The following is a 22750-nucleotide window of genomic DNA, read 5'->3' on the forward strand; positions in this document are numbered from 1 at the left end:
AGGGAAGGCGACTGGTCGACTGCGGTTTATTGGGAATATTTTAGGAAAGAGTGGTTCACCTGTAAAGGAGACTGCATATAGGATGCTAGTACGACCTATTCTTGGGTAGTGCTCGAGTGTTTGGGATCCGTACTAGATCGGATTCAAGGAAGACATCGAAGCAGTTCAGAGGCGGGCAGTTAGATTTGTTACCGGTAGGTTCGAACAACACGTGTTACGGAGATCCTTCAGGAATTGAAACGGGAATGCCTGGAGGGAAGATGGTGTTTTTTTCGAAAAATCCTGTGAGAAAATTTAGAGAACCGGTATTTGAAGGTAACTGCCGAACTGTTCGACTGTCGCCAACAACCTTGTGCGTAAGGACCACGAAGATGAGATACATGAAATTACGGCTCATAGAGTGACATATAGGCAGTTATTTTTTCCTCGCTCTATTTGCGAGGGAACAGGAAAGCAAATGACTAGTAGTGATACACGGTATGTACCGTATGGTGGCTTGCGAAGTATCTATGTAGATATAGATTGTCCGTGGTGAGAGGTAATGCCTGAAATTTGGCATTCTCGGCACACTTTTGACACTGTGGATCTCGGAATATTGAATTCCCTAACAACTTCCGAAATGGAATGACTCATGTGTCTAGCTTCAACTAGCATTCCGCGTTCAGAGTCTGTTAACACCCGTCGTGCGGCCATAATAACATTGGAAAACTTTTCACATAAATCACCTGAGTACAAATGACAGCTCCGCCAATGAATCGCCCGTTTGTAACTTCTGAACCCTATACTACCGCCATCTGTACATACTACTATCCCATGACATTTCTCCCCTTAGTGAATTAGTGGCAGTTGATGGCCGGATGCCCTTCCTGTGTGACGCCACCACTGCCCCCGGGACGAAATTTCTGCACTTCAGTTGTAAAAGTATGGCGTAAATTGTATGTTCAAGTATGACACCGATTTTCTGAATGATTGTGTACTCTGCGTTTGAGTACCATACAGGTATTTTGGTCACTGGATGTGGGAAATCGACTAAGGACCACATCCAGGCTGGCCGGCACAACGGACCCGGTGATCATTCCCCCGGCCAGATTCGATCCGGGGCCGATGCACCTTCCACTGTCCCTGAAGTGGGCGCTTTAATGTGCTCCTCTATCGCGACGGGTCTCGGTGTCTCACTATTGTTAAGCCAATATGAAGTGTATGGGGTCCTTAGTCAAGGCCATGTTCAATCTCAACGGCCCCACGCGGGTAGATTTGCAGCAAGGGCGGTGTCTACACTGACAGTGCGACGACATATGGAGCACCATGTGATGTTAGCAATGCGACCATTGTGCGGCGTACTTTGACTTGGGAGCAGAGAGATGGTCGCTGACAGTGGTGCGCCTAGCAGAAACACTGGCCACAAGAGGTGGCATCAGACCATCTTTCCATATGGGTTCACGTTATGCGTACAGCAATACGGAAGATGTATCCCTGTGTGGAGGCGCCCAAGAGAACGATTGCTGTCAAATTGCGTTCTCACATGGGACCATTACCTAACTAGAAGGTATGATTTGTCATTACGCATAACTGGTAATATGGAATGCAGTAGTTGTATTTCTTATTTTTAAGGACGGTGCCTCTGCCATATCTTAGAGGTTCCAGTGGCCTTATCTGTCAGTAATATAAAGCAAGACGTATTCTCGGTGCTGCCCTGTTCTATGTCCATACAGAAAGTGTTACACTGTTTTCCTGGATAACAAATTCTCCAGATCTGGTACCCTTTGAACATATCTGATAATGGGATGCCGAGAGACTGACACGCCACCACTCGCCAGCCATTACGATTCATTAACGCTGGCATAGAGCAGGAGCACCATCGAATGGCGTAACTATCCTCTTAAGTTCAGTTCGACTCAGCGCCCAGTAGGGTTGGAGCCATCGTTGCTGCCAGAGATGGCAGCTGTGTAAAATTAGCATTTCTCGCAAATCAGGAACAGATTTAATAATGTGTTATTCCACTATACTGTAGATGCACGAAAAGTAAAATATCGTGAAACCAGACAATAAACCGCTTCAGTTGTACCGTACCTTGGCTTCACGTTGGGCAGTTACCTGCCAATAGCCTGGTGCCCAATGTGCGCCGATACGCGCGTGTCATGGTTTTTATTCACCTGAAGATTGGCTTTTAATCGGCCGAAACTGTTCGTGACTGAACCAACAAAATTATTTACAGCTCAAGCGGTTTATTTCTGGTTCCACAATGCGCAGTTGCGGATGTCCTTTTAATCAATTTTTATGAAGTGAACTATCGTTATTTCCTATCGTTACTGGTGTAGCAATTTTAATGGCCATTAGCGTAAGACATGGTCAGTCTCCAGTTGTAACATTAATAGTCTATTCGCGTTATCTATTCAGTTAAGCAAGTAGATTACGGATGGAAAGAAAACTGGCCTTTAGAAAATTTGTTAAAGAAATAGTAAGCGTTAGGTTCCCTCCTGGCATGACTGAACTAGGCGAAAAGCAGAGCGTAGCAAATGAAGCGTGAGCGAATGGGCGGCGTGCTGACCTGTGCCCTGCGTCGAGTCGGGACGGCGGCGCCGGAGCAGCCTCGGACAACACATGGCGGCGAGCGCGCGTCGGAAGTTCTGCCCGCTGGCGCAGTACAGCGCGAAGTTGATGCCGAAGTTGGTGTAGAACAGAGGGTTCGCCACGTGCTGCAGCGCCGCCAACAGCCACCCCTGTGCGCGCATAAATAAAGCAATTCTCGGTATATGGAGAGTGGCAGATACAAAATAATCCCCCAGGATGTAAAATTAATGACCGCCATGAGATGCTACGTTATAACTGTTTAACACAGCCTCTAGTCTTCATAATGGCCTGGCATCGTCGAGGAAGAGTGTCTACAAGTTTCGTCACGTATGCCATATCCAGGTGTAACAAAACATTGAAGGTAGAGCCCACAGAGCTACACTTGACTCAGTTGCTGTTACAAAAGGTACTAGACATTTTCGTTGCGATTATATTAATACGAGGACTATCCACAAAGTACATTACGTTTTGGAATTAAAAATAAATAAAGTATTAGAATTTTTTTGTTATATACAGTTAAAAGCCACACTTAAATACTACTTTTCTACATAGTTGCCATTTAAATTAAGGCACTTATCGTAGCGATGGACGAGCTTGGAAATTCCTTCGTCGTAAAATTCGGCCGCCTGCGCCTTCAACCACGTGGTTACCTCTTCTTGAAGCTGTGCGTCGTCATCAAAACGCTGCATAGCCAACCACTTCTTCATTCGTGGGAATAAGTGGAAGTGGCTCGGTGCCAGGTCGGGACTGTACGGCGGATGAGGAAACAACTCCCACTTAAAAGATTCGAGAACTTCACGAGTGACATTTGCCGTGTGGGCCCGGGCGTTGTTGTGAATCAGCAAGATCTTCGAGCCCAAATTTCCGCTGCGCTTGTTTTGTATTGCTCTTCTGAGGTTGTGCAGAGTTTGGCAATACCTTTGAGAGTTTATTGTAGTGCCTCTTTCCAGGAAATCCACAAAAATCACACCTTTTCTGTCCCAAAAGACGTAACCACATGGTTGAAGGCGCAGGCGGCCGAATTTTAGGACGAAGGAATTTCCAAGCTCGTCGATCGCTACGATAAGTGCCTTAATTTAAATGGCAGCTACGTAGAAAAGTAGCATTTAAGTGCGGCTTTCATCTGTATATAATAAAAAAATTCCAATACTTTATTTATTTTTAATTCCAAAACGTAATGTACTTTGTGGATAGCCCCCGTATAATACTTGGCGCAACTCTTGCGTAGTTTAGTTCTTACACTGAAGCGCCAAATAAACTGGTACAGGCATGCGTATTGAAATGTAAACGGGTAGAATACGGCGCTGCAGTCGGCAACGCCTATGTAAGACAACAAGTGTCTGGCGTAGTTGTTACATCGGTTACTGCTGCTACTATGGCAGGTTGTCAAGATTTAAGTGAGTTTGAACGTGGTGTTATAGTTCGGCGCAAGAGAGATGGGACACAGCATCTCCGAGGTAACAATGGAGTGGGGTATTCCCGTACGACTATTTCACGACTATACCGTGAATATCAGGAATCGGGTAAAACACAAGATCTCCGACATCGCTGCGGACGGAAAAAGATCCTGCAAGAACGAGGTCAACAACGACGGAACAGATTCGTTCAACGTGACAGAAGTGCAACATTTACACAAATTACTGCACATTTCAGTGCTGGGCCATCAACAAGTGTCAGCATGAGAACTATTCAACGAATCATCATCGATATGGGCTTTCGGAACCGAGCGCCCACTCGTGTACCCTTGATGACTGCACGATACAGAGCTTCGTCTGGGCCTGTCAACACTGACATTGGACTGCTGATGACTGGAAACAAGTTGCCTGTTCGGACGAGTCTCGTTTCTAATTGTATCGAGCGGGTGGACGTGTACTTGTATGGAGGCAGCCCTATGACCCATGGACCGGGCATGTGAGCAGGGGACTGTTCAAGCTGGTGGTTAATGGTGTGGGGCGTGTGCAGTTGGAGTGATATGGGACCCCTGATAGGTCTAGATACGACTCTTACAGGTGACACGTAAGCGTCCTATCTGTATCCATTCATGTCCATTTTGCATTCCGACGGACTTGGGTTATTCCATCAGGACAATGCGAAATCCCACACGTCCAGAATTGGTACAGAGTGGCTCCAGGAACACGCTTCTGAGTTTAAACACTCCCTCTGGCCACCAAACGTCCAAGACATGATTATTATTGAGCATATGTGGGATGCCTTGCAACGTGATGTTCAGGAGAGATCTCCACACCCTCGTACTCTTCTGGATGTATTGACAGCCCAGCAGTACTCGTGGTGTCAGTTCTCTCCAGAATTACTTCAGACATTAGTCGAGTCCATTCCACGTCGTGTTGCGGCATTTCTGCGTGCTCGCGAGAGTCCTACACGATATTAGGCATTTGTATCAGTTTCTTGGCTCTTCATTGTTTGTAATAAACAGGAATTCAGGAAATTGGTACGTTGTTCAAATAATTCAAAGAGGAACGCTACATCATTATCTGGAAGAGATTATTGCATTCGATGTTCCAAAACGGTCTTGCTTACACTGGTGACCTACGATTTTGAAACAAAAAAGACAAGCTTTTTCGTATTCATCATTTTGGGACATTTAGGCTCTCTCCTACATCGTATCATGGTGAGTGCTTTTTTTACCGGATAGTTATATTGTAGCTTAAACGAACAAAAAAACATTAACAGAAAAACTAATAAAAATGTAGTTTTGCGCAAATTGACTGTGTGTAAAATTTGTGAATATAATGCCGATCATTCAGTTGTGACTGCCAACCTAGCCTATTTCCTGTTACTGAAAGATCATATGGAATATCTTCTAAATCTTTAAGTTCAACTATTTTCTTCGTAATAATAATTTCCAAATTTGAAAATACAGAATTTTACGTGTTACACATTTTAATTTTTGGTTGCGTGTAAGAGACTATTTTCGAATATTTTGTTACTTTGACGAAATATATTCTACTCGCAGAAGAAATTGCTTAAAATTGGATGTGGGGCTTCCAGATGTAAATCTTGTACCTAACTGTATTACTAATTAAGTGAAGCCTTAAGATAAAGTAATCCGTAAACCTCAAAGTGATTCTAGTCCACAAATCTTAAAGTGATTCGGAACACCGCGCTGCATTACTAGGCACTTCCTCTTGGAGCTGGCATGCTCTTGCTTTTCTCTGAGCTTTGAACTATGTACCCATTCTCTAATAGAGGCCCTGCAGCTTAATATGAACTCCGAACCACGGCGCACCTTAGCGTGTTGAAAGTTCACAAATCATTGCCAGAGTTGTGAGAGAGAAAGGGGGGGGGGGGGGAGGAGGAAGGAAGGAAGGGAAAAACCAGGAGTCACCAAGGATTGAGCTTCGACTCTACCATTGTTCAGTATGGTGCTTACCCACTTACTATCTAGTCTTACACTACATTTATTTCCAAATGAAATTTATTTAAACTCCGTTTGGCTAATATTCACAAATACAGTACCAGAAGGAAAAACGATCAACACTGTCTCCTAGTGACTCCAATTTCAACATAGAATGCAGTGAAATGCGTAACTATAAAACTCCTGTCGACCAGTCTCCCATGGAAATGAAAACATCTGATAGCTGGCAGTAGTGTTTTAAAATGCAGATGAAAGTTCATCCTTCTTGTCAACTCCTTCTGTGCTAGTGATGTATCCGAGAACGGCCACAATTAATCAATAACAAACCTTTAAATGACCAACCTGTCATTTTATAAATAACTTTTTAAGAAGCAAGTACAAGTTTTATTCTGCTCGTATTTACATCTACCCGACAGAGTACACTATGCGACATGATGCGCAGTGCAATAGCACGAAACTTGAGCGTGAGAGAGAAACTGGAAACCAACGACTTCTCTCTCTCTCTCTCTCTCTCTCTCTCTCTCTCTCTCTCTCTTCTTTTGACATAATTAAAACCGAACGTCATTCAGTGTTACTCCGTTGTGTATTTTATACCCCTACACAATAACAAATGTATTTTAGAAGTGATGAAAATGATTTGATCGCATAACTTCTACACTTTTAGGTGATGAAAGTAAGTTCAGTTTACATGCACAAACACAAAGAGTTATATATAATTATTGTTGTTATTTTTAATGCTCAGTAGAACGTTCAAAACGATCAAATTACAAGTTATTATTGTTAGATGCGAAAGTTGTTTATGAATAACAGAAACATGTTCCATATATGTTCGACGAAGTATTGAAGTGATGTCTGATATATTTTTGTCTTGCCTTTTTTATTTTGTTTTGCCATTTTGCTGAGGAATTTGCGTTTTCTTGCGCTGTATGATAAATCTGTATTGCTTGCCTTATTTTTACTATAACATCCCTCTTTTTCATAATACAAATCAACAATTTTCGATGAAAACCTCAATTAAACACTGACAATTTCAATTCTGCTGTAAATACTGCTGTTTACTTTTAAATAGGATAACTATGTAGAACAATATTGTTCCATAAGTAACCAACCCCATCATATAACCTCACTCAGTTTCCAGGGAGTTTACCGCTTCCGGCTTGTAGGAGAATTTTGTAAGACACCGATCATATAGCAAAGAAAGCGATAATTATGAGGTAACGCCTGATATGTGTGCAACACTTCTAATGTACAGGTGACGCAGGTACAACTTTAACCGTCCAGAGTACTAGGAAAGGTACCTTATTCTACGCTTACGTGACATGCTCTACAGTAGTCTACGATAGTTTTAGAACTCTACACGTAACCATGGGGCTACTCAGTCAGTAGGTACTAAGCATCTGTGCGTGATTGGGAAATGCGTTGATTTATCAATATTTAACAAAGAACAGACGCTGGCAGTTTATAGGATTTGATGTCGAATCCGCATTCCTTATGTATTACTTTGTGTGCTATCGTAATTATAGCTTATCAGAACCGAGTTCAGCATGGAAAAAAAGAATCGTCTATGAATTACGCAGAAAAGCAAAGGATCAATAGTCGAGAAATACTCCTCTTCGACGACCGACGCATGCCGACATTCATGTAGCAGCTTACTACCGAGTACAACATTGGTTAACTCTTCAATGACTCTTCTATGTACTGGTGCCGCTCACTTTAGTACAAAGATAGTTCCAGCAAGCGTTTCTGTGCCGTTTTTGTCTTACATAGTATCATCCGTGTGTTAGACTCCATTGTTGCCCCTATCCATTTGGTAACATACATGTGGACGAATTATACTGTTTACATGCAAACGGAAATCATCGGCTTGGTTAACGCAGGACAGGTTAGTGCATTGTAAAGGGTCTTGTGAAGACTGGACAGATAACATTCATGTTCATATTTGTTCCGTTTCCCGTTATTATTAAGCAGAATCAAAGTAAGTGATAGAAACAGCACTTTCTGCTGAAAGTAACATGCCAGATTTGTTATATTGAAGGCGGTTTATGCATTTCGTTCAGTTACCAACTTTATTGCAGTGAAAGTTTGTGTTCAAGCAGCAACGATCGACTTTTCAGAGGTGTTGTATATTTTATGCCTATCTGGGAAGGTCTCTTTAAGCCAACACTCATACTTGGTTGAGTTATACTCTATATACAAAAGTACCATTAATATGAAGAATAAAGCACAATCAAATAAAAGGTACACGACATCGCTAACTCTTCACTAGGAGCCTAAAATTAAAGACAGAGGACAAAGTTCGCTAAAACATGCGATACCATGTCACCGTCCTCCTCTCCTCTTTGGAAGTCTCTGAAAATCATCAAAGCGCTTCTTTCCAGCGACCCACGCAAAGCACATGATCCGTTTAGTCGACTTCGCTGTGCATATCTGTTCGCTAAGAAAGCGTTAATCGATTGATCTAGATCAACTCTTTGCTCTAATATATTACTTTTTCATTAGAATCGCCAATTTCTCATAACTCACGAACCCGACTTAAAAAGTAAAAATTCGGACAAAACATGTCACTACCGCCGAGTGTAGGGGTGGTTCCTCTGTAAAGGGTGCGGGGATTCCCTTCCCATTCTTCCCTAATCCCAACTGATGCTTCGCCTCTAATGGCCACGTAGTCAACGAGCGCTAAACCGTAATCTATCTTCCATCCTTTTTGTTGACTCACGTAATCTTCACATATAACGAACTTCTATTTGTCTCAACAAACGCGGGAGATTATATACTCACGTTTACTGGAAGCTCCTTGCAGCGATCTCGGCAATGTCAGCAAATAAACAAGTCGCATTACAGCTTCAGCGGAAACAATACTGTTTATTCTCAATCAGTTCCCCTTTCTAATACAAACTTGCCACCGAAAAAAAACAACATTTTGGGTTAAATCAGTGTACGAGAGCTATTCGGAAAATAAGGAACGCTCTGACGCGAAATGGAAGCCACAGTGAAAATCAGAACTTTTTTTCCCCATCTACTTCTCTAGATAGTCACCGCTCCGACTTTGACATCTGTCGTAGTTTTATACCAACTTTCCGATGCTCTCGTCATAGAAGACAGCCTCCTGTGCTTTCCGACAATTTTCTGCGCTGGACTGCAGTTCGTAGTCCGTGCAAACCAGCGGTCCAAACGAACAGAGCTGAAAATCAGGGCAAGACAGTTAGGTGCTGTATGGTCGGTGGTCAAATACTTCCCGTAGATAAAGCTGCAGGAGCGTCCTGATTGTCCCCGCAGTAGGGGGCAAAGAAATGTCATGAAGAAGTAACTGCATGACAGTTACGTTATGTAGGGTTGCATAAAATCAGGCGAAATATCTGGGCAGGCACCTATACTTAGCGCGAGACATTATTTTCTAGGCATCTTTACGCTCTCAAGAAGAGCGATGTGACGCTATCTATGGGCTTACTAGAGACACAGCCCAAACAATGTGCAAAGATCCAACGGATTTTGACTGTGGTTTCCATTGCGCTAGCGATCGTTCCTTGCTTTCCGAACAGTCCTCATACTCCCGACTTTGAAAGTTCCAATTTCCAATCAGCTGTCGCTACAGTCGAACTGTCATCGTGAATCGTTCACGTCCGTCCTGAGGGTCCATGACTGACACTCAGATTTTCCCTGTTCAGAGCGACTAAGGAAATTTATTGAGCATTTGAAATCCTACAGTCTACCTGCTGAATGATCTTGTTTCACCCACAGTGGCATACTGATTGGTTCAGCTTCCTCTGCATGAAACTGTTAACTGTCCTCACGGTGCTGCGAGCGGCATAACCACCCAGAACTTAATTTTGCAGGCAATCAGTAAAGGGCAAAGCCCCGAACTAAAACTTCAAAAAATATTCATCGTGTAGTGAAAGCTTACTGAGAGTCACACAACGAGGTGATTCGTGGGAAAAAGTTCCCTTGAGGCTGCTGTTAATTAATGAGAGTGTTGCAATCCCCGCGCGGTTCTGGACGTGTTGGGAAAATTTCGATGAGGCTCGGGCCAGTGGCAACGACTGCGAAGGTCTCCCACAACGCAACTGATGCACGTAAAATAACTCTCCTGATCTAAATCCGCAACGAATGATATACTTCAGACAACCCGTCCCTGCCGGCTTGGAAAATTTTAAATTAGAATCTCATAGTTCTTCTCCTTTAGTTAATGGCGTCATTAAAGCCGGCAGGGGATAATCGGTTTCAGTAGAACTTTCAAACCATTATTTACTACTGTGACTGTATTGTTCGCCAAATTGTGATACGAATATATATATTCAGGGGAAAAGAGTTCGTTTTGTTTTCCAGAGTAATAGCTCCGTATAGTTGACAGCCGAGTTATTCAGCGTTTTCATTTTTAGGAACAAGCTGAAGCCCAGAAAATCACACTGCGACCATGAGGCCCTCATTCGACAATAGCTCCAGTTTTAGTATGTTAGTCTTGATTCTCCCATCACGTCAATAAGAAATCAAAATTGGACATAGAGTGAATGTGGTGATAGTTGGTTCCCAGCTCTTACTTTTTGGCCGTAGACATTCCAATTATAGTTCTTTGTTCATTATTCAGTGAGTCTTCCATGATACGCTACTTCAGCTAATCGAGTGTCCTTCCAAAGAATTGTCACTACCGACAAAGCTGATCTGCGACCTTTTTGTCCAAGATTCGGTTGGCTCTGTCGGCTCTTTAAATCTTTCTCCTCAGGGGAGCAATGGTAAATTCGTGTGCCGTTTACCGTTACGAATCCACGGCAGAAATTCATTGGATAGAGAAGAACTTCTAGGAACATTATTTTGAAGTGTGAGTTCGTTTGAGTTTCTGGTCGGACGTGCACAACTGTTGTATCATTCATGTAAAGAGTGCTTCCATCTGTAAATGCTGTGCGTTGAATCAAATCCTATGCTGTCTGTTACTCTGCTGCATTGATTCGCCGCGCTCTCCTAAAATACCAGATTTTTTCAGAAATGTGATACATGCTGATATCAAGATCTACAGAGATTAACTCATCTTTGCTTGATTCTCGTCGTATGAATTTATTAAACCAAAAGCATTTGGTCTTCTACGGTACCGCTAGGCACCAGCACATTTCATCAAAGTGGGCACCGATGTATGCAGTTGTCCATATTTTCCTGTGAAAGCACGTTATACCTCTTACTGCTTCTTGAAAAAATAAAACTTTTATTATCTATCACAGTGAGTTACTCTCTCTCGTAGTTAAAATGCTTATTTTCAATTAATATTTAATCTTTGACTGACTGTATCTCCATTAGCTCTCTGTGTAGCCATGAAGAATTGCTTGATTTTAGAATATATAAATGGAATTTTCGATAATCTGAAAAGTGTATACAAACATTACTTAGTAGACTATCTGGTGTTAGAAAACAACTTGATCATGCCTAGAATGCACTAACACTCGTTACGGTGCGAGACTAGTGGCACGCTTCTGTGTTTCCTCGTGCTGATCCTAAAACAAACACGCCCAGCTGGAGGCGAGTTCATCCAACTCTAAAGAGCCAAGCCTCCTAACTTTGCACCTGTTTAAAAGTGTCTATTTGTTTATGCATCTTTTCTCCCCTAAGCTGTTTTCCTTTAAATACCGCTGAAGATGCTTATATTTAGAAAGAATTTGCCAGGAGGCTTCAGATGACTCACTGTTAACAAAGTCAAGAGTTCGTCGTACGTCTGACGCAATAGGGTAATCGATGGAGAGGAGATGGTTGGTCTGTGCTAGAACACTCAAAAAGTCTTTTTAGTTCAGTTCTGCATCCAGTTATCAACTCAGTTTGTTAAACGTTAACTAACTACAGTCGTGGCATGTGCCATACAATGAACTTGAACCAAACTAGGTGACCTTGTGGGAGAACAATCTGCTTTGTTTAGTATGAAGAATAATTGATTGTCGTGTCAAAACATAGAAACATTATTTTTAAAATTTCAGAATATTTTGATGAAAAAATGACAACAGAAATACAAGGGAAAAATAAAGAACCTCAAGCGAGTTTTCTTCTGATGCAAGTCAAATCTTGATGAATTCAAATGGCTCTGAGCACTATGGGACTTAACATCTATGGTCATCAGTCCCCTAGAAGTTAGAACTACTTAAACCTAACTAACCAAAGGACATCACACAACACCCAGCCATCACGAGGCCCTCGTTGTCGACGGGACGTTAAAAACTAAGATCCTCCTCCATCACGAGGCAGAGAAAATCCCTGACCCCGCCGGGAATCGAACCCGGGAGCCCGGGCGTGGGAAGCGAGAACGCTACCGCACGACCACGAGCTGCGGGCTTGATGAATTCGCATCGACAGTGATCAGTTCATTTTATAACCTATCCTTCGGGACGCCTTACAGGAACGAATTTAACAGACATCTTACTGTCATATGCTGAGTCATTTTGAGTTTCCTACACAAATGCAATGAAGCAGCAATGTACGAATCTGGAACACAGTTCCAAACACCCTTCTCCCTCGTTCTTTACAATCGCGCTGTACGATCCCAACCCAACAAAAACTTGTTGTGTTCTGTTGTCACCACACAATTTAAAGTTTTCTCCTTTTGAGAGTCAGTGCTTCTTCAAGGAATAGACCATTTCAGGACACACGTGCCCGGGCATATCAGAGTTGGAGACAGATAATGAGGACTTACCCACCAACAGGATGGTGTTCCACCCCTCTTCCATGTCGATGCCCACGAATTTTTAAACACGATACGAGAAACCCAGTACATTTTTTGTCGTTGGAAAAATTTCTTTAATGGGCTCCACACATTCTCGAAGTAACACCAAGCAAGATTTTTTTATGTTTATGACAAAGTTTCCGTGTGTGTACCACCTTTGACCTAAAAAATTGACCAGAGCATATTGTGTCCCGATCCGATCAAATTTAATTAAGATTGTACAGATCAGTATGCGTAGGTTCAAATGAAATGTGCGTGAAATCTTATGGGACTTAACGGCTAAGTTCACCAGTCCCTAAGCTTACACACCATTTGACCTAAATTATCCTAAGGACGAACACACACACACACACCCATCCCCCAGGGAGGACTCGAACTTCCGCCGTGATCAGCCGCACAGTCCTTGACTGCAGCGCCTAGACCGCTTGGCTAATCCCGCGCGGCAGTATGCGTGGGGGATGTACACTTACCATTTGTTACAAAACCGTTATGGCTTCCTATTTATGATAACAAGCTACGCAATATTTTGTAAGAAACCAAGTGGATTAGCGGTTCAGCATCATTCTTCTGTGACAAGCCTGTATTGTTTGCTATCACATTCACTACCGCTGGTAAAACTGACTGTGTAGTAAGATTTGCTTTGAAATTCAGGGACCTCATTTTAATAATGTATTTGATGTTTATTACCTGCAGCCTTACAATTTTTTTATTTATGTGAGTCGATATGATAACTTGCTATAAAAATGATATCGTATTATTCTGAGATGTATACTGTCGTGTCCCACTCGATCGTTGACACTTTCTGTACTGTATGGACTCATCATCTAGATAAAGTTTGTGGCTTGCTGTTTAAGACGATTTAGATTGTGGACTTCGTGCTCAAACTATATGGGGCTTCTCAAATGCGAGTATAGATCGATGATGACCAGGAATAAATTTGCGGTACGTTTTCCTGTCTGCAGGAAAGTACTTTTCTGCATCATTAGCATTTAAAACTCCAATATTTAGATCCAGAGCGTTTGTCGAATTAGCGTCTGTTGTACGTAGGTTGGAACTTAAATAGTGACAACACTGCTGTGGAGACACTATGTAATGGAACCTATTATTGTCGCTGATAGCACACGTTGTTGACATACCTAGCTTACCTCCGAGCAAATGGACTCGCCCGTCCCACGTCACAGGCTTGCGCACAGTCGAGGGACACACAGTCACTTGTGAGCGTGCGGTCTAACGTAACGGTGTCACCATGTTTTGAAAGAGGAACAGCGGAGTTGGATCAAGATTGAATGTGCCAGAGGTCATACAGCACGACAGTGTCATCAAGTTCTTCATGAGGCGTGCGGGGAATCGGCATTGCCATACTAAACAGTGGCACGTTAGGTAAAAGCCTTCAACGAAGGTCGGCAAGTGTGGCAGACATGCATCGGGCAGGTCGCCCTAGGGTCTCTGAAGAAATGCGTGCTGTTGCCGCGTTAGTGGACAGTGATCGACGCCATAAGATTCGTGAGTTCGCCCACGAAACCGGATTAGCGCATACGACTGTGCTTCGCATCCTGAAGGAACGCCTGGGCATGCGAAAAATTGCATCGCAGTGGGTTCCGCATGACTTGACGGAAATGCAGAAATGGATGGGTTTCGACGCTGCTCAGAGGCACTTGGAGCGCTATGAGCGCGAAGGAGAGGCTTTCTTACGTCGTATCGTAGCACTGGATGGTATATGTGCTACATCGTACTAGCCAAAACTGAAACGCCAGTCCAACGAATGGCGTCATTATGGGTCGCCGCGAAAGTCAAAAGTACGTCAGAGCCCCAGTATGGCTCTGAACACTATGGGACTTAACATCTATGGTCATCAGTCCCCTAGAATTTAGAACTACTTAAACCTAACCAACCTAAGGACATCACACAACACCCAGTCATCACGAGGCAGAGAAAAAGCCCCAGTATGGTGAAAGTTACGGTGATTATCATGTACAACTGTGATGGTATTATCCTAACGCATTATCTTCCTCCACGGCAGACCGTCACTGCACAGTATTACTTTTCGTTTTTGTAAAATCACCTGCGACTAGCTTTGCGAAGGAAGCGACGACACCTTCTGTGCAACCCACCCATCATTTTGCACGACAATGCGCGGGCGCATACAGCGCAAGCTGTGGCTGTTCTGTTCGGTCGATGGGACTGGGAACTACTGTACCATCCACCACACTCTCAGGACTTAATCCTTGTGACTTTGATTTGATTCCGACGATGAAGGAACCACTTGGTGGCATTCACTAAAGAACTGTTCCAGAGATTCGACAGGCAGTAGACCGGTCTATGCGCACCATCAACAGAACAGGCTCTGCTAATGGTATACTACGCCTTCCACATTGCTGGCAACGGGTTCTACACAGCGGTGGTGATTACTTTGAAGGACAGTAACAGGTGCAAACATGTAACTCTTTTTTATCGGTTGTGAATAAATAGTTGCCAATATTTAAGTTCCAACCCTCGTATTTATATATCGCCCAACATGTTTCTGGTAATTTTAGGAGAGTTTATTACATCAGGTTATGGTTGTGCCAAGCTTGTTACTCATTTGCGAAACAAATTATAATAAAGAAATTAGTTGAAGTACCGAAATGTCCAAGACAAAGATCTGAGGTAAGCACACTGACAGCTAAGTCTAGACTGATCCGTTAGTTAGTTCCAGTGCATCTGAAGGTTATTATGCAAATGCCCAACTTAGTGCCTCTTTGAATTGACCTAGATAGGTAAGTGATTTCCTTGACAGTGGCATAAAACTCTAGGAACGAACAGAATTTGCAGGGCTATAGGCACGGCGAGCTCAGAAGGTGCTGGACAAATTGGTTTGGGGTCGTGGTGTCAGTATGCATCGTTTGCCTGAATATTTTGTATCGATTGACAGTTGGGACCCTATTCTGTGTCTTTTTGCCATTATTCCGCGCGAGGGCACCGAATGGCCTGTTTTCGAAGAAGAGCCCCAACATTATTCAGTAAGCATTTCGGAAGCGATGCCGAACGGTCCTAGCGAATCGGAACACTGTTGTCAGTTCTTCTCTCGCCAACCAAACACAGTCTGCCTCAGATCCGCGTATCCGCACTGCAGCGCCACAGCAGCACGAACCCGAGCGGCTAGCAGCCGGCAAAGGCACAGTATTCTTCACAGTACCGAGAAGTGTGGTTAGTATTCTCATTCACATCGACGTCTTCGTTTGGATTTTGCGTTTCGGAGTATGAGTTAGGAATGGAGTGTAGTACCACATTGTACAAATACATCTATACAAACAACCGAAAAACTCGTCAGTGTTTTCCGTTTTCCGTCGTTCCTTAGTTTTTCAAAATTCATGGAGGTACATTCCGTCTATGCAACTAATTGAAGGCAGTTTGTTTACTGCCATACGCGTTTCGGTTCTTTTATTTGTGAAGATTTATTGCCATACGCATTTCACTTTTATTCGTGAAGATGCTTCATAAATAAAAGAACCAAAACGCCTATGGCAATAAACAAATTGCCTTCAATTAGTTGCATAGACGTAACATATCTCAGTGAACCCGAAAAATTGTTTAAGAGAGTGTCAGAGAATAAGAAGTTGCATAGAATGTTGTTGTAACTCCTACTTTCCTATATGATACATCAACGATTTGGTTCATAAAAACAAAATTTTTAAAAACGCCTTTTCGAGAGCGTGTGGTGAATGCAGCTATAGAAGTTCGTTGTAGTTTATAACATGAATCTGATGAATCAAAATGTTTCATATATGGTGGTATAGTCTGAAAATATTGTGGCGAGAATCTTTCATCTGTCTACTGTTGTTAAGGATTCGATCGCAGATAAAAATACTCGAGACAAGTAGAGTATAAAGACGATTGCTGCTAGTTTCATTCGCTGTAATTTAAGTTGGGCTCTTAGATTCCTGTCTGACCACACTCTCGGAAATCGCTACGTATTGCAGAAATAAATGGTGAATTATTTGTGACATCAAAAATTATAAATGTCACTGTCAGTTGTTTCACGCACAGCAATTTCATCTTTCATTTCTTAAACATATGGAAGTCATGAAACTGAAGATGCTCGTTAATGAGAAAGCGAGCTCTTACGAACAACGAATATTTTGGAAAAATGCTTAAATTTGACGATTAACGAAGTCACAGAAAGTGTTACGAACACGAAGAGGAAAAAAAAAAAAAATTATCCAGCGGTATGCAAACCTACAACCTTCGACACGGCAGCTCGTTGTCTTACCAACTTTATTTTTTAAAATTTTTTTATTGGTGGTTGTATTTGTTTGGGATGGACGTCCCTTGACGCTTCTTGAAGTTCATCGTTGATCCATTCACTCAGTTCTTTTATTACAGGCAGGTATCCCTCTGAGCAAACACGCTGAGCTACCGTGCCGGCGTCCAACTTGACTACTACAAGTCGCAAGCCCTCAGCGCTTTATTCCACCTAATTCCACTCGAGAGAGAGAGAGAGAGAGAGAGGGGTGGGGCTGACTTCGATGCCGAGTGATGCGGGCATAAACTGTAAATGCATGAAATTTTGGAAGGTTTCCACTATCAGGCTTCATAAAATTCCTTTGCATTGTTACTTAAAAGTTTGAAAAGCGTTTCGATAGTTAACAAGTAAACCATTTTCGGAAAAAGTACTCGAAGTCACTAGTAATTTCAGCTAACACAAATGTGATATACGAAAGCACAGCCGACCTGTTGAAATTGAATGATTTTTTAAACTCTTAAGAATTACGTAAAAATAACAGGTATTTTGTGAGAATATTGACCGAAGCTGATTTTATAATATATGGCCAGCCTGTGGATGGTTTTTAAGGCGGTTTTCCATCTGCCTAGGCGAATGCGGGCTGGTTCCCCTTATTCCGCCTCAAACACTGTCTCCATGTACGCGTACACCATCATTACCCTACCACGCAAACATTTGGGGTCACACTTGTCTGGTATGAGACGTTCCCGAGGGGGGGGGGGGGGGGGGGGGGGCTCCAGTGGAGGCCGAACCACACAGTAACCCTGGGTTCGGCGAGGAGGCGGTGAGGTGAGTGGACTGCTGTGGCCTGGTGTGGGGTTGTGAACCACTGAGGGCTACGGCGGCACAAAGCCTCTCCGTCGTTTCTAGATCCCCGGTTCATTACACACTTACACACATCCATGTTATAATCATTCACAGTAACAAGAATACAAACCATATCTCTAACAAAGGAAAATAGTCTACTGTGAAACTCACTTTCCACCCTGGCATGTCGTGGTGATTTTTCAGTAACACAGCCACTAAATCCGAAGCTAAAACGCTCAATATGTTTAAAATAACAAATACTGGGTGGAAATAAACGACACCAAACCGAACGAGAGGGCCATACCGAAATCCAAAACCTCTCGGGACAGTTGTCGAAAAATCGGCAGAAAGACCAGTCGGTAACAGGTCTCAGAAACTTATTTCGAGTAGGAACTTCCGATAAAGAAACGAAAATGACGTCACTATCGAGGCTAAACTACTGTTCCGATCGGTATGAACGATACAGAACAGAGCCCCAGTTCTGATACGGTAGGAAACTTCAATCTCGAGACTAGTGCAGAATTTACTCAGTTTAGTTAATGGTGATACAACATCGCCATGAAAATGTTTTATGCATGAAGCACCTTTTTCTGTAGTGTTTACATGATTCTGTGCGGAGCTCTTCCGCGAATGCAACCAGTGAACGCACTTGAGAATCAGGTCGCTAGCGTTTATTTTGCGTGAGCATTCGTCCGTCGCAAGTACCGGAAACCGTCTTGCCTAGAAGGTGCGTTCCGAGCGGCACAGACTAATAAACAAGGCGGATGTTGTTGTTCTGCCTGACGGCGCGCGCACCGCACCGCACCTCGCAGCGCCGCGTTGACGGAGGCAGTGGACAGGTGACTCCACTCCATCCGAAGGAGGCGCCGTTAATGAGATCAGCAGATATGGCTGAGTATTCTTTCGTTATCCACTGAATTCCACCAGCTCGTCCTTACAGTCTCAATTTTTCGTGTCGCTAAAGTTGATGAAGACGTACCGTAACTAGTTTCCACTGTGTGAACTTCGACAATAAGAACTCCGATTCCGATATTAGTGCACGTCGCTTTAAACATAATAGTATCAGCCGATAACTAAACGGAGTTTACCGTATGTGTACGGTAGTCTTAAGTGTATACATTATATCCACGTTAAAATCTGTTTGATATAATCCAGCTTATAGATTATTCACGCGAGACGTAGTTCAGTCGTAGATAGAAGTGCTAGTGTGTAATTTAATCGCTAGTTTTCAAGTATGAACGGAAGGGGGAGGTGCTTACTTTTTCCGGCTAGGTGGAGGTTCTGCATGCATAACGGTGAAGTCACTGATGACAGTACCACTCAAGCAGAGTTATTGAACACGGTTTTCCGAAACTCCTTCACCAAAGAAGACGAAGTAAATATTCCTGAATTCCATTCAAGAACAACTGCCAAGACGAGAAACATAGAAGTAGGTATCCTCGGAGTAATGAAGCAGCTTAAATCACTTAATAAAGGCAAGGCTTCCGGTCCATATTGTTTGTATCCCAGTCAGGTTCCTCTCAGAGTATGCTGATAAAATAGCTCCATATTTAGCAATTATATACAACCACTCGCTCACAGAAAGATCCGTACCTAAAGACTGGAAAATATGGCTGTGTATTCTTTCGTTGTCCACTGGATTCCACCAGCTCGTCCTTACAGTCTCCATTTTTCGTGTCGCTAACTACCTCCTTATACTCATGAAGTAATAAGTGCTATCGACAGGGGATGTCAAATTGGTTCCATATTTTTCGATTTCCAGAAAGCTTTCGACGCCGTTCCTCACAAGCATCTTCTAACCAAACTGCGTGCCTACGGAATATCGCCTCGGTTGTGCAACTGTATTCATGATTTCCTGTCAGAAAGGTCATAGTTAGTAGTAATAGAAGGAAAGTCATCGAGTAAAACATAAGTAATATCCGGCGTTCCCCAGGAACTGTTATAGGCCCTCTATTGTTCCTGATCTATATTAACGACATAGGAGACAATCTGAGTAGCCGTCTTATATTGTTTGCAGATGATGCTGTCATTTACCGTCTTGTAAAGTCATCAGATGATCAAAACGACTTCCAAAATGATTTAGATAAAATATCTGTATGGTGCAAAAAGTGGCAGTTGACCCTGAATAAGGAAAAGTGTAAAGTTATTCACATGAGTACTAAAAGAAATCAGCTAAATTTCGATTACGCAATAAGTCACACAAATCTGAAGGCTGTATATTCAACTAAATGCTTGCGGATTACAATTGCAAATGACCTAAATTGGAACGATCAGATAGATAATATTGTAGGTAGAGCAAACCAAAGACTGCGATTCACTGCAGAGCACTTAGAAGGTGCAACAGGACTACTAAAGAGACTGCTTCCACCACGCTTGTCCGCCCCATTCTGGAGAATTACTGTGTGGGATACGCGTTAGGTGGGACTGACGGGTGACATCGAAAAAGTATAAAGAAGGGTAGCTCGTGTATTATCGCGAAATAGGGGATATAGTGTCACAGACATGATACGTGAACTGGAGTGGCAATCATTAAAACAAAGGCGTTTTTCGTTGCGACGGGATTTTCTCATGAAATTTCGATCACTAGTTTTCTCCTCCGATTGCAAAAACATTGTGTTGGCACCCACCTACATAGGGAGAAATGTTCATCACGGTAAAATAAGAGAAATCAGGGCTCGCACAGCAAAATTTAAGTGCTCATTTTTGCCGCGCGCCTTTCGAGAGTGGAACGGTAGAGAGACAGTTTGAAGGTGGTTCATTGAACCCTCTGAAAGGCACATTTTGTGAGAAGCAGAGTAATCAGGTAGATGTAGGTCATTTAGTGTTCCTATAACAACTGTCCGTGGCTGTGAAAAATTTGGGAACTGACTAATAAGTGGACCATCGGATGAGTTAGCTAATCACGGATCCTGACGAGTCTTAGGTATGTTGTAGAGGGACCTGTCCTGAGTGCCTGGCTACCGGCTTTTCATGCGACGACCGCAGTTGCCGAGAAAATCGATGTTGGAGTTTTATGCCGTTTACACGTATGTAACGTTAATCATATTTCGAACAAGCGAGCGTAGAGGAGCAGGTAAGGTTAACGGCTAGCATGTTGACGGAATGGTTTCAAATTCTGCCTGGGTATTTCTTTTTTTTTTCAGTTTCATGGTTTAGAAAATCATTAAGTAGTGTGTCACGTAAAATTATTCAGAAACATTCATTTTCGTCGTAATAATTTCGTTACTAAATCAATCATTATAGCAGATCTTCTTACAATGTGTATTCCGTTTGTTACAAAATAGTTTAAAGAATCATCTTACTCACTACCGCTTGCATCACTTGCTTTGCTAGAATAGATTTCCGGATTGTATTTTTCATAGGAGCATTCGAAACAAATTCGTAGAGCACCACGCATATTTAATGAGAGGTACTGCTTTGCAAGCACACGGATTTTACGGAAGCATCCTGGAAAACACAGATCGTTTAAATTTCTCTACGGTAAATACCAACCGGAATTCTTTTCTGGTACAGCAAGAGATGCAAGGCGTAGAATGTAAGACGTTTCTGTGCTCGATTCTTTAACAAACGGAAGTGTGCTGTGATGACCGATTTGTTAGTGAGATTACTATTGTGTAAATGACTATTTTTTAATAATGTTGCATGGCTTAGGCAGGTTTTGAACACGTAGCGTCAGCGTGGTAGAGACGCTCGCTTCGTCAAAATTCGGTTAACGTTACATGTATAGAAGGGTACGCATAAAACTTCAACATACATTTTGTAGAAAACTGGGGGTCGTCGCAAGGAAAGCTGCTACTCAGGTACTCAGGAGAGTCCCTCTGTAACATTCCTAAGACTCATCAAAATACATGATTGACATGTCTGATAGTCCCCTAGTAAGATTAGGAGATTTCAGTCCTGCTTGGACTGTTGTAATCTGGAATCATAGTTGTCTTTAAAAGCTACATCGCATCTGATGTTTACGGAACTGTGCATTGTCGGTAGGTATTATACTGTGAGGGCACTTTTTTTAGAGGTTGTCTGTTCCTGGCACTGATCACGCAATTTGTCGCAACTTTTTCGACGTAAGTCTACCAACTCCAGTAATGACCTCTTAAGATAATGCAGTACGTAGCAATATGAAAGCAATAACTCGTTTCGTCGGAAAGACAAAACAACGTAATTGTTTTTTCATACGATATATTTTCAAAACTATATAGTCTCTGCGATGGACATTAACTGAAGTAGCTAAACTTTTATACGCTATATTTATCTTTAAATCAATGCACAGTGACTTGTGAGAAGAAAAGTAACCGTTGATATGAAGGTCACGGATATTTGTAATGTATCATTTCTCTTTGAATTTCGTTTTCTCAAGGAAAAGCTCCTGGAACTCATCTACCTGACACGAGATAAATGTGTTTCGAAGCCTGGTGTCTTCGAATAGGCTGAAAGAAGTGAATGCGAAATTGAATAAATATTTTCTTCGCGACAGGCTTTGCGCGCGTAATACAGTCCTTTGAATGACCTCTCGTTTCTTTTCGCGTCAGTAACCGACTTCGAATAAAAGAACAGCGTTAAAGTGTTACTGCTTGTGAAAAATGCTTCCGCCACTTAATGTGTTACTGCTTGTGAAAAATGCTTCCGCCTCTGCTATTTCCAGTTGTCGACGGTATAATGTATTAGGAACAAGATGTGTTCATTCCGTAGAGAGTGGTATAAGATTATTATGTTATTTCCGTAATATAATTTATTTCGTAGTGATCCTGCAAATATTTAAGACCATTGTATTGTGATGTGGTGTGTTCATTTATTCATTTATTCATTTATTTGTGTGGGCAAGTTATTCAGTGGATATTTTCTAATTGCACTTAATTAATCTCTAAATAGCACATGCTTCCCGTCACTGTGCTTAAAATCCTCAGGTTTTCACCAACCAAACAAGTAGGTTGAATATTTTGTTGTAACATTCATGTCATTGAAGTGCGTGACATTTAGTATCTGCATACTCTCTTATGTGCTCGACAAATCATATACTAAATAACAGCTACATATTATCAAAAAA

General features: G+C 42.4%; 2 protein-coding genes across 3 annotated transcripts in view; one reads left to right on the forward strand and one right to left on the reverse strand.

The window, feature by feature from the left end:
* Positions 1–22750, forward strand: part of LOC126343774 (protein furry) — a 1073323-nt gene that overhangs the window by 511705 nt on the left and 538868 nt on the right. The gene's annotated exons all lie outside the window — the stretch shown is intronic.
* LOC126343800 (somatostatin receptor type 4-like) overlaps positions 1–22750 on the reverse strand; it is a 46096-nt gene that overhangs the window by 10156 nt on the left and 13190 nt on the right. Inside the window, exon 2 of the mRNA XM_050001970.1 lies at positions 2549–2720. Within this exon, the coding sequence (XP_049857927.1) occupies positions 2549–2720 (172 nt within the window). The remainder of the gene's footprint in view (positions 1–2548; positions 2721–22750) is intronic.

Source organism: Schistocerca gregaria, chromosome 1 (genome assembly GCF_023897955.1).
Source record: "Schistocerca gregaria isolate iqSchGreg1 chromosome 1, iqSchGreg1.2, whole genome shotgun sequence".
Classification (NCBI taxonomy): domain Eukaryota; kingdom Metazoa; phylum Arthropoda; class Insecta; order Orthoptera; family Acrididae; genus Schistocerca; species Schistocerca gregaria.